At 36.4% G+C, this 15,182-nt stretch overlaps 3 protein-coding genes across 4 annotated transcripts; all 3 read right to left on the bottom strand.

Annotated features, from left to right (window-relative positions):
- Window positions 1–12: 12 nt before the first annotated feature.
- Window positions 13–1,950, bottom strand: Lipt2 (Lipoyl(octanoyl) transferase 2). Its single transcript, XM_011643276.2, has one exon. The coding sequence runs from the start codon at window positions 1,948–1,950 to the stop codon at window positions 1,246–1,248; it is 705 nt and encodes a 234-aa protein (XP_011641578.2). The 3' UTR covers window positions 13–1,245.
- On the bottom strand, window positions 1,951–5,944 carry WRNexo (WRN RecQ like helicase). Of its 2 annotated transcripts, XM_011643275.3 has the most exons (7): window positions 5,616–5,944; window positions 5,494–5,553; window positions 4,736–4,863; window positions 4,331–4,555; window positions 3,245–3,389; window positions 3,062–3,163; window positions 1,951–2,092 (listed from the first exon to the last, which is right to left on the bottom strand). In XM_011643275.3, the coding sequence occupies exons 1-7, from the start codon at window positions 5,655–5,657 to the stop codon at window positions 2,042–2,044; spliced, it is 753 nt and encodes a 250-aa protein (XP_011641577.2). In that variant the 5' UTR covers window positions 5,658–5,944; the 3' UTR covers window positions 1,951–2,041. The 2 variants fall into 2 exon arrangements, with proteins under 2 accessions (XP_011641577.2, XP_011641576.2); XM_011643274.3 differs by lacking the exon at window positions 1,951–2,092 and having other exon boundaries at window positions 2,377–3,163.
- A 132-nt stretch (window positions 5,945–6,076) lies between these two features.
- Sec71 (ADP ribosylation factor guanine nucleotide exchange factor Sec71) lies at window positions 6,077–14,611 on the bottom strand. Its single transcript, XM_011643277.2, has 13 exons — window positions 14,332–14,611; window positions 13,958–14,262; window positions 12,518–13,848; window positions 11,956–12,396; window positions 11,548–11,825; window positions 10,781–11,155; window positions 10,191–10,692; window positions 9,811–10,106; window positions 9,515–9,687; window positions 9,168–9,388; window positions 8,861–9,064; window positions 8,187–8,764; window positions 6,077–8,120 (listed from the first exon to the last, which is right to left on the bottom strand). The coding sequence occupies exons 2-13, from the start codon at window positions 14,082–14,084 to the stop codon at window positions 7,571–7,573; spliced, it is 5,076 nt and encodes a 1,691-aa protein (XP_011641579.2). The 5' UTR covers window positions 14,085–14,262; window positions 14,332–14,611; the 3' UTR covers window positions 6,077–7,570.
- Between the last annotated feature and the right edge of the window lie 571 nt (window positions 14,612–15,182).

The following is a 15,182-nucleotide window of genomic DNA, read 5'->3' as shown; positions in this document are numbered from 1 at the left end:
GCACAAGTAATATATTGTATACAAACTTCAGAGAATATTTTATTAAGCTCTCTATATATATGTTGTGTGTGCACGTAACTTAAATAACATCCTGCTAATTATATAACGTTATTCGTTAACGTATTCCTTATAAGAAATTAAGTCGAAAGAATTATGTTTTTCTATAATGCTTAGTAAAGCAATGATTACTGAATAAAACTAATCAACGTCGTCTTTTGGATAAACATATGTCAATGATTGATATTCATAATCGATTTTTATTTTATTCAAGACAATCTAATTTTTCTAAAGTATTATCTTAAGATGTTATCCACCAATTACAGGAACCGTATTGGTATCTTAAAACATTTACTTAAGGACAGTTTTGAAATAAGAATCAACTATGAATACCGATCAATGAGTCGTGAACCATGAGCTGTGTATTTGCACACTACCTGGCACACGGAATAATACTATATAATTAATGAGTGTTATTTAAATTACATTGCGCGCACGCGCGTACAGAGTCTCCCGTAAAGACCGTAACACGCCTAATGAGATTCCTCATTTTGAGAGGAAAATCCTAATCAATTCAGAAAGCATTATAGCCTCGACATTTTGGTATTAGGATTTTCGTTTCAAAATGATCTTAGGAATTTATCCTTAAGCGTTGTTATGGTCTTGACGGGATCCTGTGTATAAAAGCTGAATATATCAATTAAATTCTTCTGAGCTTAATGTTAAATTAATTTTCATTTTCTGCTTTTGATTTGCTTTTAAATAAGAACTTGAACTAAGTACTTCTCTTCAAAATATAAATTGATTCTTTTACATTAGTTTTACAAGATTTATTTTTATTTTTTTTAATATAAATTTATACAAATTCACAATTTCTATGGTAATAATTTACAAGTATTATTTTATCGAAATTTTAAAATTCCATATATATATAACATCTTAAAAGATTTGTCATTTTTAATATTGTTTCATTAAAATTTTTTTTCATTTGCATTCTATGCATTATTATAATAATCTAAAATATATTTATATATTTATATATTTATATATTTATATATAAATATATAAATATTTATATTCATATTTATTTAATCTTTATATTTCAGAATTCTAAAAGAATCAAAAAATACCATCTTTAACATTGTTATCTTAAACAGATAAAAAACGAGGCACATTTTCTGTTAAACTCACAAGCTAATTATTTTTTAAAAATCAAATTATATTTACAACTATTATATTCTTAAAACGCTACGTGCTACGACGTGCATCTCGTAACAGTTGCGAGGCCTCACCGAGCGGATACTCGATCAACTCGCACTCGAACTGATCGCTGAAAGCGTTCCTAAAAATCGGTAACACGTCAAGGAACGTAACGTTCATGTCCAGTTCTCTAGAGATACTAGTCACACCTTTGCCCTCGATGCCGCAGGGCACGATATGATCGAACCATTTGAGATCGGTGTTGCAATTGAGTGCGAGACCGTGGGTAGTGATATAACGACTACCATGAATGCCTATAGCACAGATCTTGCGATCGCCAACCCAAACTCCAGTATCTGGCGAAGTCTCGGCCTTGATACCAAACTCGGCGCAGACGCGAATCACCATACGTTCTACCTGTTGCACGTACCATCTAATGCTTGTGTGAAATTGCTTCAGATCTAGCACCGGATAAGCCACCAATTGACCGGGCCCGTGGAAGGTGATTAAACCGCCGCGATTCGTCCTCCAAAACTCCGCGCCGAAGCTCCTCAGTTTGCTCTCATCTTTCTCGGTGTACCTCTTGTCCCGTATCCCTACCGTGTACACCGGCTCGTGCTCCAAGAGCACTAGAGTATTTGCAGTTTCGTCCGTGTGCTGATGATGCCGATTTGCTAAAGTCTTCTGCAATCGTAGACCAACCCCGTACGGTAACCGACCGGCTAATAAAACTTTTACCACTTGTGAACGCATCTTGATGACATTCAGTGACGTTAATTTGAATGTTTTTAAAGTCGAAAAACAAGAATATTAAAATGAAGGATTCAATGAGTATTCATTGTTTTTAATTCTTCTTTTCTTTTGCTTGAAGTGTCATGTAAAGAAGAAGAGATACCTGCATGTAAAAGAAATTATTTTAAATGCTTCTTATTCTTTGACAAAAATATAAAAGAATATGTCAAAAACTGACCGAAAATTGAACTATGAATTAATGATTTCATTCGATTCTTCTCGTCGAGACGAGTCCAATGATACGTTATAATGGGATCAAATCAATGATTATGATAGTCAAAATGGTCAGCGAAATTAAATACTCTAAGGTGATGAATACAAATCCGTTGATAAAAGTTGGCTATCACGTCACAATTTGAGAAAAATGGTATCAAAGAGGCAAAAAGCTACAATTTTGAAAGCTTTATTTCTTTGACGCTATTTTTTCTCAAATTCAGCAAGCAAAAATACATCGAAAACGACTATTCACACTCGTGTTGCAAACGATGTTCCACAGTTTAAGAGTGGTCGGATCACCTTAGAGTACTATTGATATTTCATGATTTTATTAGGATAAGACTCAATTCTCTCGATATCTATATCGATTTTATAACATCATAAGTGAGAAATAATATTCAATAAATTAATTGTTACAGCTTTAGTTTTTAATTTTCTCTTAAAAACATAATAAACATAATAATATCATGATCCTGAAACTTGTAAAATGTGCGAAAAATTGAGACATCCGATTTTTCACGTAGAAATGTAAAATAATTCCTAAAATAATGGTTCATTCCTCAATCGCATGAGCATGACTAAAAACTGATTATTTATTTCAAGAATTATTTTATTATTAATTATTTTACATTTGTACGTGACAGATTGGATTGTCTTAATTTCTCGCACATTTTACAAGTTTCAGGATCAGGAAATTATTAAATTTTTAAGAGAAAATTAAAAAATAGCTGTACATAGCAATTAATTTATTACATGTCATTTCTCGCCTACGATCATCATCATATAAACAATATAGTTGTGGCGAAAAAACTCCGAGCCTTAACATCACAGCATATTTGTGACAAATTACACATACATAAGCATCCGTGGCAGCGTAATTCTTCTGGGCGTGACTGAGGGGTTGTATATGCCATTTACTCATTCGAACTTCGGGATCTTTGCTGATTTTCTTCCTCAACTAGATACATGAAGAATTTTGTTTCAATTCTAATCTTATCTATGAAAATGCAAAGGAATTGGGCAAAATAAAATATAATACCAAGTAAGCAGTCAATCTTTCCAAACTCCAACGGCAAGATCGCTTTAATACTTTATTGGCGTACGTTCCGCAATCGAGACAATTATTCTCTACCACTTTCTGAGCAGGGAACTCTTTAAAATCTCTCCCGAGTTTCCACACGTCGCTGCAAAATATCAAATATGTGATTATTAATTATATATATTTTGTACAAAGAAGTGCTCGTAAAATAGCACAGATAACGCGGAACGAAATTTGTAAAGTAATGAAACAATGATTATTGCTGACAGAATAACAGATAACGCAATGTATTTAAATAAAGAAAATATATATGGTATGCTAATGACTACGCTTTGATATTACCGCCTACACAGAATTTACTGATTCTCGATAAATTAAGCTAAATGTGATAACGAGAAATCTTTTAACACTGATCAATTCCGTATGAAGGACTAACAGAAAACAAATGCACTTGCGATGTCGTTTTAGTAATCAAGAATCCTAAAAATTTTGAGAATCCTTTAAGCTATTAATAATAATAGAAAATTTTAATAATGTATTTAAGTAAGAGTTTACTTTTATCTAACAATGAAATTATATTTTTTTCTTTTACAAAAACAGTTTCATATTATGTCTTTCTTATTGTATTTTATTATTTCTTATTGTTATCTTATTGTTATCATTAAGATCTATTTGGATGCACGTCAAGATAAAAATTATTTTATGCTTTTAAGGTTCGACTTTCTCGCTTCAGTCATATTGAATTATGACGTCAAAAACGAGAAATGACATGCAAAAAGTTTCTGGTGCCGTATAGCCTTATTTTGTACTTTTCCCTTAAAAATATGAAAATATGTTTTTAAGGAAAAAGTACAAAATAAAGCGCGAGAAACTATTTCTCACCTCTGACGTCATATGACTCATGTCGCGCCGTGAGAAAACGGAGCCTTAAGCTATCTTAGTTTCTCTAACATATTGAAAAACAAATTTACAATATGGTATGATTTATGTATGATTCAAACAAAGTCTCTTTGGAATTAGTTTATCATGTATCTTAAATAAAATTATTCTCAAAACATGGAATTATATTAAAAAATAACTACTAACTTCTTAACATTGACTCCAACAAGTTTAACTTTTGAGTGACACAGGAGTTCCACGAATGCTGCTGGAAGCTTCTTCAATGAATAAATATATAAAAGATAACACACACTGTCTTCCAGACAGATCTGCACCAACGCTGTTTTTCCACTGCCAGTTTGGAAGTTGAAAGGCCACTCTAAATCAAAACCTACTGGCACAAATTCTTTCTGATTGTGCTTCACTGCTTGTCTGGAAGAAAAATTAGAAATATAAATAAAAAAATTCATATCCTTTTAATTTTTTTTTATTATTTGTTTTTATTTTTCATGCTTATATTTATATTTTATTACTATGCTATTTGCATTTTATTACAGATTTTTCTGTCTTTATGCCTATTTTTGAAAAATATTCTGTGTCTTCCCTACTCACATGAGATCATCACAGATCTGAGCGCATTTAAAGAAGTCATCCACATATTGAATACGACCGTTGAAGATAATTGAAGGCAAAGTTTTTATATCAGGTTCTCTTTCAGGTCTTGGTTGTTCCAACTTCTCCTTCAGAAAAATAAGAAATTAATAATAATGGTGTTCATAGAATTCAAAAACAGAAGCTGAGTTATTAAATATTAAATATTCAATAAATATGAAATAAATATATCAATATTAAATCAGTGATTTTTGAAGTCACAAGCACTTGAATTTTCTTCAAATCAAATATGAAATATATATCTTTCATTATAATTTTTTTTTATGTGAGTCAATTATGTATACAATATACAATATACAATTATGTATACAATACAATTAAACATTAAAAAATTCACTTAAATCATTCACTTAAAAATATTATATTAGAATAAGAAAAACTCCCCCAAAAAATAGCAAAGATAAAGAAATAAATCCATTCTTTTTAGCTAAACATTTTGCATTATTTTCCTTTTCTTTCTCTGTTTACATTAGAAAAAAAAAAGGAAAGATAAACAATACAAGTTTAACTAAATAAAACAAACTTAATATATCACTCTAAGCAGAAAGAAACTCCAATGCAAACCGGACTGATCGCAATAAGTAAATTCGATTCGAGTTGAAGATTAAAAACAAAAATTTATTTGGATCTTTGTTATTTATAATTCGTGATACATGAAATCATGTATCTCGTTACAACAGTCGTTCAATTGCACAAACCTTCAGATGCTGCGGCAAGTTTCTTGGAGAGTGACGCAATTTTGCAGAAGATGCGGACACCTATAACCAGAGATCGTGCTGGATTACGAAACACAGACCGGATCACATGCGCGGTAACTAACCTCCTCTTTGCCGAGCTGAACGGCGACACGCGACGTCGTCATCACGATGGTGGAGAGAAGGCGGAGACAGCCGAACGAATATGAAAAATATTAGTCACTTTGTCCGAAATTGTTTGCGGACGTATACTTCGTCCTGCCAGTGGAGCTTCGACGGTGCCATAATGTATCGTGGTTTCGTTCGTCGATTTCCCGCCAATTTTTCACCTGGAGAACAGCTGACGCCTTGGGGCTCCATTCCTGAAACATACGCGCACGAAAATCCTATAGTGTATATGTGACATATATTATAGAATTTTCGCATGCGATACGATTTCAAGAATAGGGCCCCTGAACTACGTCAATGAATAAAGGAAGGGAGAAAAAAGGAGAATAGAGAGAAAACAATAAGGGAGCAAAAAAAAAATGAGGAGAGATAAAGGCAAGAAAGAGGCGCAAAAGAATAATCTTGTATGCACACAAGATACTAATTTTTCTTCGAATTTATTTAAATAAGATCTCGAATCACGTCAAATAACACAAGAAATTACTATATATATATATTAATTTTATATATATAAGTTATATTTCTTGTTCCGACACAAATATACATATGCAATAATTCTAGTGTTCATGATTCTAGTGTTCTGGACGCCCTAGAGATAGAGAACTTCTACGTATTGATAGTAGTACATGTTTCTTCCTGTTTCATTCACATACTCATACTTTCTTCTCTCCCCCTCTCTTTCTCGTTTCTCTTCTCTGAAATTAAAAGACTACTGCTTCTCTCACAATATCTATCTACCTACCTATTCAATCACTATTTATAATATATACATCTCACGGTATGTCGAGACATATGGGAATCTGCAACAGTTCTGCTTTACCTCTCTCTTTTAAGCTTCAAATAAAATTTAAAAAATTCGTCGGTTTACACAAGATATTAACTAAATGAATTAACAGTCAACAAAAGTGTATACTTTTAACTGTCAGATCTTTAAATCAGATTTCCACATCAATCACTAATAAATATATCAGTAAGTCTTTTTCTTTAAGATATTAAATGATGTGAAAATGAAAAATTGCAAAATTAATTAGCGCACTTGAATATTAAATCCTAAAGTCAACTTTTTATTGGACAAAGATATATGTATATTTCTGATTCCCAATTTTCCATGATTCGATTCCAATATACACTGCGATATATACTTCCAACATATTTCCGACATATGTAACGTGTATTATAGATTTTCAGTATTGACAGTATATATTGGAACAATTTTTTCATGTGTGTACACACACGCGCGCGCACACACACACACACACGCACACACTTTCATTATATTACATAGGCGCATGTGTACATGTGATATTAAATCATTCACATACGATCCAATGACTTTTGTGATAAATATAGCGCAAAAATATACACAGCAATGTACATTTTTGTCATACATTTAGTGCTAAATGTAGGATATAAATATCAATTTTATATATGTATGTATGTACATATATGTGTGTGTGTGTGTGTGTGTGTGTGTGTGTGTGTGTGTGTGTGTGTATATTATGTATAATTATCCAATAAAAGATTAACCAATTATATTAAAAGCTTATATTTATTAATAATAAATCGTTATGTCATCATATTGCTCGCAAAAAATACACATTGAACAAATATAATAAACATTTAGCGTTATGTAGAAGGATAATAACAAATTGGTGCATGAACTGAATGAAAATAATGCGAATATGTTAATTCAACACAATATAAAAATTTATATGAAATTGTTGGTTCGTATATGAATAATTTAACATGAGCCAAAGTATCTAATCATGCTTTACATTTAATTACAATCCTATTGTTGGGATAGAGACAGGTATACAATATCATCTCTCTTGCCAACGTTACAGTAATTTAATCGATTTCATTCGAAATAATTTTAAGTACCCGTTGATAGTCCATTGCTATTCACTAGCCATCACTGCTGCTGCGTGATTCTGAAGACTGGCCCGATTCTGAGAAAGAATCTACGCAGCACTGATCTGAGCTCAGGCTTGAGGTCAAAACACATAACTTCGCAGAGAGAAGGATAGCAGTTAGAGGCATGAACTGCAAAGCGATGATCACTCATCTTGAGGATACGTGTGAGTAGCAATAACAAAATCGGAGTCCAAGCGTCGCGATGGGCTTCGCTGGCGAGTGCCAGGAAATACTCAAGAGCCTCGCATGCCACCTCAATTAGACGCGTTTCGACTTTGGACCAATCTGCACGGTGCGCCTCGTCGCTATACATCTTAAAGAGGATACGCAATGCGCATGCGAGCGACTGCGTTTCCTGTTTCAACAGGTTTGGCTTCATATTACCACGAAAGCTAGCTTTCCACAGCACATTACGCTGTTCGTGATCCGAATTGAAACTTTTGGCGAAGCGATGCGATCGCAGCAAACATTCTATCAACTGCAGGAGATGGTTAGTCGTCAGGGCGCAATACATGCCCTGTTCCTCCTTTTGCTGATCAGCGCCGGCCCTAAAAACAATTTACATTACACGTACTATAAGTTATCAACTGTTGACACAGTAATGGAACACTCACTTTACAAGCTCCGACGACTTGCCGTTCAGCATGTCAGCCTGTGCAAGTGCCAGATTCTCCTGATCTTCTTTACGTGATGTCGCCGGATAAAAGACGATATTGTCGATAGTCTGTATTAATTCAAGTTGGACCACGCATTTTATTTGTAATGCGGAGAAGAGCTTCGCCTTTGGCAATGTCTCGGTGTTCAAACTCTGCACGCTGTTGCTTCGCTTTAGGATACCAACATGAAGACCGTCGGACTCGCCGATAATCACGTCAAGATCAGATTCCTTGGGCGAATGTGGTTTCCATGTGAGCAACGCAGACGGTAAAGTGCTCTCGAAAATGTCCAGAACGCATTGGCAAGTCTTTTCCCAAGTCTGTTCATCAAATTTAATGCCATTGCTGATAACTAGATTCTCCAAACAATTGGTGCCCGATCGTGCCAATTGTTCGTTATCCTGTTGAACACACCAGAGAAGTTGAAAATATAGCTGCTCTAGCAATAAGGGACCCAAAATATCGTAAAACTGTGAAAACACATCCACGATGGCATATAATGCATGATTGCATGTTGTTGTCATCCATTCAGCTTTCTGCAATATTTAATAATTTATTTATTTAAATGTACAATCTCTAAAGGAAATTTCCTTTTTTTTAAAGATAAATTTTATCTTAGAAATTGTATGAACCTCGGTGTGCTGTTCAGGCAGCTTCATATTGTCAAAGATCCTAAAAAGAACTTGAAAGAGATCTTTCCACCAATGGGGTTTGAAAGATGCACCATGGGTTTTAACGACATCAAAGAGTACTGTCAATGCGCGCGTCCTGACATCCAGCTTACATCTACTCACAACGCAAGATAATTCAAACAATAGCGGGAACCATCCTCTCACCTGAAAGGAAAAAAAAAGGATAAAGATAAAGACCATATCGAATGATTCAAGCTTTAAACATAAAGTGTAAACAAGCTTAAACTAATAAAGTGAATAACGATACCCAAGCTCGATCTTCCTCGGAGACTATTCCGCTGTCATCCATCATGCCCTCAGCAAAAAGATTGGGATTCGCATCGATATAAGATGCGCAGGAACGTATTAGCCGGATCGCCTCCATACTAGTATCCGGAAAAGACGCGTTGCATGCGAATTCACTAAGGCATTTAACGGCGTCCTGGAAGGAATCCACCATAATGCTAAAGTCCTCTGCATAGAGCTCATCTGTGGACATATATGCGAATTAATAACAGAATTAATATCAATATCCGTTTAAATATATCACTTTAAATGACGGCTAAAAAAGCAACACAAGTAGTGACATTCTCCAAGACATGCATTCTCACTCACTAATAATCTTGCCGGTCATAGAAAAGGCCAATTCGACGACAGACTCATCACGATCGCTGGCCGCATGATGAAAAACACTAAAGATGTTTTTCCAACCGGATCTAATGTTGGGCGCTTGTGAATGAACAATCTGCGCCACGCATCTCACAACCATATCTCTAATCACAGGCGATCTGAATCACATTAAATAAAATTATATCATACAAATTGTTAAAATATAAATTTGATTAAATAATTATTTCCATTAAATAAATCAAGACAGATTAATTAATTAAAAGAATTAAAATATATATTACCTATTTTTCTTCATGATGTGTTCAAATGGCCTGAGAAAGTCTTTCTGGAATCTAAAATTGGCAAACTCGCCTTTTTCAATAAATTTAGTGGCCAGTTGTCTCAAAGAATCCACTGCAAAAAATGCAATATCCTGTCGAGGACTGCATCCTACTCTGTCGAAATGATCGCCGAGAACTTGCCAGATTCTGGACCACTGCAGCCTAATACGACCCATGTTGTAATACGAGATCTCAACGATCTTCGTAAGAGAAAACATACGCGGTTGTGTAGGATGTGCCAGCTCCTCGAGGGATACCTAATTATTACTTATCGTTACTAAATATTTACGTTACGTAATTTATATTACATAAAAATCACTAATAGTTTAAGAAAGAAAGACCTGACAGAGAGCCTTGACAAATTCGACAATGGCATCGCCATCGAGTCTCGTCGAACCAGTGAAGATACGATCAACCGCTACGACAACGCTCTGTGAACTAGTTTCGCCAATCGATTCCTTCACGCTGGGGTCCAACGAACTCAGATTAAGATTATTAGTCTGATGTGAACTAGCAGAGTGTGTGAGATTGCCGAAGTTCGCTAATGGCGATGAAAAATGCGGTTTTGATGGTGGACCCAATAACTGTGGCCGCACTCCGGTACCGATCAGCTGCGCCAATTCCAATTGAGAGATGCATTTGACAACATCAAGCCACGAACTACCTAGATAATTGCCATCAGTGTGAGCTACTGTAATGAGAGTTTTGATAGTATCGATGTTCTTTGCCTTCATCTCAGTAATGGGCGAATTCGCCGTCAACAAAGTGAATCTCGCCAACGCTTGCACGTAGGCGTCGCGCTCGAGGCTCATGTGAAAAATGCAAGCGATACGAATGGCACACCTGTCGTATATAACATACAAATAATATAAAACATGAAAGACACAATGATGATGAATCTGTTTGCTTTTATTCCAAAGTCTTCTCTTACCTGATACCATCCAAGCAGAGCGATGCGATTTCCGGATCATCGCAGTCTTGAAGGCCAACGCTAAAGGCCGCGAGGAATGGCGTCCAAGCTATTTTGAACATCGGTCGTACATGTTCCAGATGTTTTGCCGTGGTAAACGGTGCTTGAACGTGACTGACAGATTCCATCAAGTTCTTCGCTGCTGTGGAGATTACTTCCATTTCCATATTCCATAATAATCGTCGCTTCTTCTCGCTAGAGATCAACTGTTTACCGGCGAGCCGACTATTATTCGGGTTCGACTTCATCTTAATTTCATTGCCGGCAATTTCGTCATAAATTTTGGAAAGATATTCCTCAGGAAGATCCTCGTTATCACTGATGCGCCGATTAAGCCTGACAAAAAAAAAGATCCTTCAATATTTCTTGATATATCTCACATAAAAAGTCACTACTAAGAGCGTATTATTAATTATTACAAAATAACAGAATATAGAAAAAAATTAACGTAAATACGTTAACTTGATATTAACACATCTTTCTCAACATAAATAATTATATACAAATATTTCATATAAAATGTACAATATGATTTCTTGTGTTAGACATAATTTTCTTTTCTGATAAAATTGTGTTTAAGCAATAATTTTTAAATTAAAACAATTCACTGTTCTGACATAGAAAATTGCACTATACATCGTATGCATATAAATTTTATGACACACTAAATATAAAAAACTAAATATAATTTTTCAATTATAATTAATTTTAAAAATTATTATATCTACCTGATATACTGTTCTTTGGTCATTTTATTTTTGACTTGTGGCGAATGCAAATCGGTGGTCAGCATTATGATTGAAAAGCCAAGAACATAGGCTGTATCTGCACTTGTGAAGAGACCGTTGTTAGGATTACATTCGCAATAACGACTAGCAAATTTTTCCATCAAGCGATCGATCTTCTGCGCTTCGCCGGGCAGCCGAAAGCCTTCCAGAAAATACCTGAGTGCGGTTACTAAATCGCGTTCAGCAAAATTCATCTGGTCAATGTAATGGTACATTACCTGTATAAAAGGCATAACAAAATTAATGACTACCCAAATTAATTATCGAATTATATATCATCTAGTACATTATTTAGAATCTTTTAATCCTAGTCTATTTGTCTATAATTATAATTTTTCTCCTCGTTACCTGGTTGTGATTATGATCGCCCAAAAAGTCTCCAATAGCGGTCTTGTCGAGCCGTTCGTCCAAATGTAGCCACCTAGCCACATCCTCTGGTGAACTACCGAGCAATCCTTGCTCCTGCAGGTACTGTACGCCTTTGCCAGGTTTTCGACTGAAAATTTCAATGCCAGTCTCCCATACCTCCTTCTGCTGTTTTTGCACTTCGTACTGTTCTGGTGAATCTGGCACTTCCTTATTACCAGTCAGACTAGAATTGGCTGACGAAAGACTACCAGCACTGCCGTAACGTGGCAGTGGAGTTTCCAGCGCTGTGTCTGGTGGATCTGTCAATGGTTGTTGGTCCGCTGGCACGCTAGGATTCACATACAAATCTCGACTCCATTCCACCATGCATTTCAAAATAGATACAAGGCATTCGAGGCCGCGGATACGCATAGATTTCTCCTAAAAGAGCAAATTGCTATAATATTAAAAAAATATGTACTATTTTTTCTCAAAGAACATTCTCTGTATCTCTAAATATATTTATCATCTCATTCTTCCTTTCTCACCATTTATGACGTACCTGATTTGGTGACGCACCTAACTCGAGAGCCTGTCGACCCTGAGCAATTTTAGAAAGATCGTTGACAAGTCTCTCAAAAAGATTCGCTGCTGAGAGATCACAATCGTAGTTGACGTAGATATCGACAACGCTCTGAGCATCAGCACAGATCCTCGTAAGTGCATGTATAACCATCCATTTGTGTTCAAAGGAACTGCTGGAAGTCTCGAGGATATTCATAAAGATTTCCTTAAAAAACACTTCGATCTGCATTTTGAGGTGCATCTTGAAACGTGCGAGTAGTGCCAGGAATAACGCCAATGACAATTCAAACACTTCTGGTACCGAAGACACACCATTTTTTGACAATGCGACACACAAGTATTGCTTAATGGCAATAACAAACATCTCGTTGGAGCGCAGCACTGGACCGGCATACTGCAGGATTCCTAGAAGTAACTGAAGCGACAAGATCTTAGAACGGAGTTCATGCGATCTTGGATCAGGAGTGCCGTCTGGTAGCGGCTTCATAGAGAGTTTGCAGAGAGCACGAAACACGAGAAATGCATCTTTTTGCAGCACATGAGTAAATTTTGCAGTAACCATGTTATCATTTTCAGTGGCCGCCTCGTCACCGTTGTCTTCTGGACTGCCATTCTCCAGACTAACTTCCTCTTCCGATGGCACAATAGAGTTCACTACGTCATTGAGGATACTCTTGACAATCGTTTGAGAATCAATAATGTCATTACCAAGAGCATTTTCTGCATTCAATTCAGTCTCGCCATTTATGGAGACTTCCTGCTGATGCTCTCCATCAATCCTTATGTTCTCCTCTTCAGCCTGAGTTTCCATCCGTGTAAAGATAACATTGATCATCTGTGTAAGAGTTGCACGGGCTGTTGTCTGATTTACCAGGTTGCGCGATGCTAAATAAACATTGTAAACAGTGCGGATAGTCAATAACACTGTACCCTCATGTACCTCCACGTGTTGACTTGTCATTACAGTTAGCAACGCTTTGATAATTTGTAGCTGCACACCCTCATCAGTCTGTGGACCAGTAAAGCAACCGCAGATTGTCTCAACAATACGCACAATTAGCAGCTTGTTAGGCTCGGTCGAATCTGGCACATTGCCAGTGAGATGACCATATGCAATTAATTTCTGTAGACAGTCTAATGCTGTCACCACAATACGTGGCGCCTTGCTCTGACATGCTAATTCAAACGGCAGGAAGTATTTTTCAGCGGTGATGACATTAGAATCACTCTTTGGCTGTGGAAGGGCATTTGAGATCATCTCTTCCCCTTGTATAGTTGGTACATCTTTAATCTCATTGCGAAGATCCTCTGCAAAAGTAAAAACATATGAATGATAATAAAAGCTTAATAATTATCAAGACTGCATGTACAAAATAGTATATGCTGTTGTATATGCTTCAAAAAAATCTCGACTTACCGAGCGCAGACTCGCAGGACTTCCTGAGTTGCGAGAGATGCGATTTCTTAACATCTCGATCGGCTAGTATCTTTTCCAAAGCTCGGACGATAAACATTTCTCTGGTCTTGGAGTTATTTTGCATCATCACCCTACTCCTCACGCGGCAATTCGAGATCTACGCTCGTTCAATACTCGTTCCTCAGTGTGTCAACATTGTAACAAGCTAGCGAAAGGCAATACATGTGGCTATGGCGCGGCTGGCTGCCCGCCAACATCTTTTGCTACCTTTGGCCTCTATTACTGCGCAATCTTCTCTTGCGAATCTGAGAACATCACGCAAGCATTCGGTAGGATAAAAATAAGCAAAATTCCACAGGTATAAGATTACTCACCTAAGTGACAGAACGATGATCGCATCAAATTTATTCCGGATGGCTTTCCAAAAACAACATTGCACTGCGCTTCTCGAGAATGGCGCTACGTGGCCTATAACTATAACATTACCCGTCAGCGGTTTTTAAACAGATATCAAACAAAATTTGACGGCACTGACACCATTGACACTCGCACTGACAGCCACCGGAACGTAACCACGAATGACGATTATGAACTACCATCCACTTTGTTTCCACGATGCGCGGCCAACTTCACACAGTATCGCAAGCCGCATGCACAAACGGACTGCTCAAAGGATCGCAAACCATCGATTATAAACTTCTATGACTGTGTTCCATTTAGCGCTCGCAACGATTTCCGAGAAAAGCTATACGCTCATTGAATATCGCGTGTCACGTCATCGCGCTGGTCTGAATCCAGCATAAGCTTGGATCCTCATGTAAGTGTCGGTCCACAATAGGTGATTTAAGCTTTAAGAAGTAAGAAATTGACCAATTATAATCGAATATGAAAAGAATAATCGACTATGATTGGTCAATTTCTTACGACTTAAAGATTAAATACTTATTGTGGACTGACACTAAGGTGAACCAGGTCCCAGATGCGCACATTTTCAATCGGACACACCATTCACATCAGCCGATGCCTAGAAATTTTCTACTGAGCCTATTAAAAATTTTTTTATTTAATCGACCAATCGGCAATGTGTCCGATTGGACCCACCCGTGACACCCGTTTGACTACTAGCCACTCACAGCGCTTGAACAGTGGAAAAATTCTAGGCTCCTGTGAATGGCTAGTAGTCAATCGGAACGTGGTCAAATGGGTATCACCTCCTCATATAGAC

Source organism: Pogonomyrmex barbatus, unplaced genomic scaffold, assembly GCF_055798465.1.
Source record: "Pogonomyrmex barbatus isolate J1 unplaced genomic scaffold, ASM5579846v1 scaffold3, whole genome shotgun sequence".
NCBI lineage: Eukaryota > Metazoa > Arthropoda > Insecta > Hymenoptera > Formicidae > Pogonomyrmex > Pogonomyrmex barbatus.
This window is presented reverse-complemented; position numbering and strand designations above follow the sequence as displayed.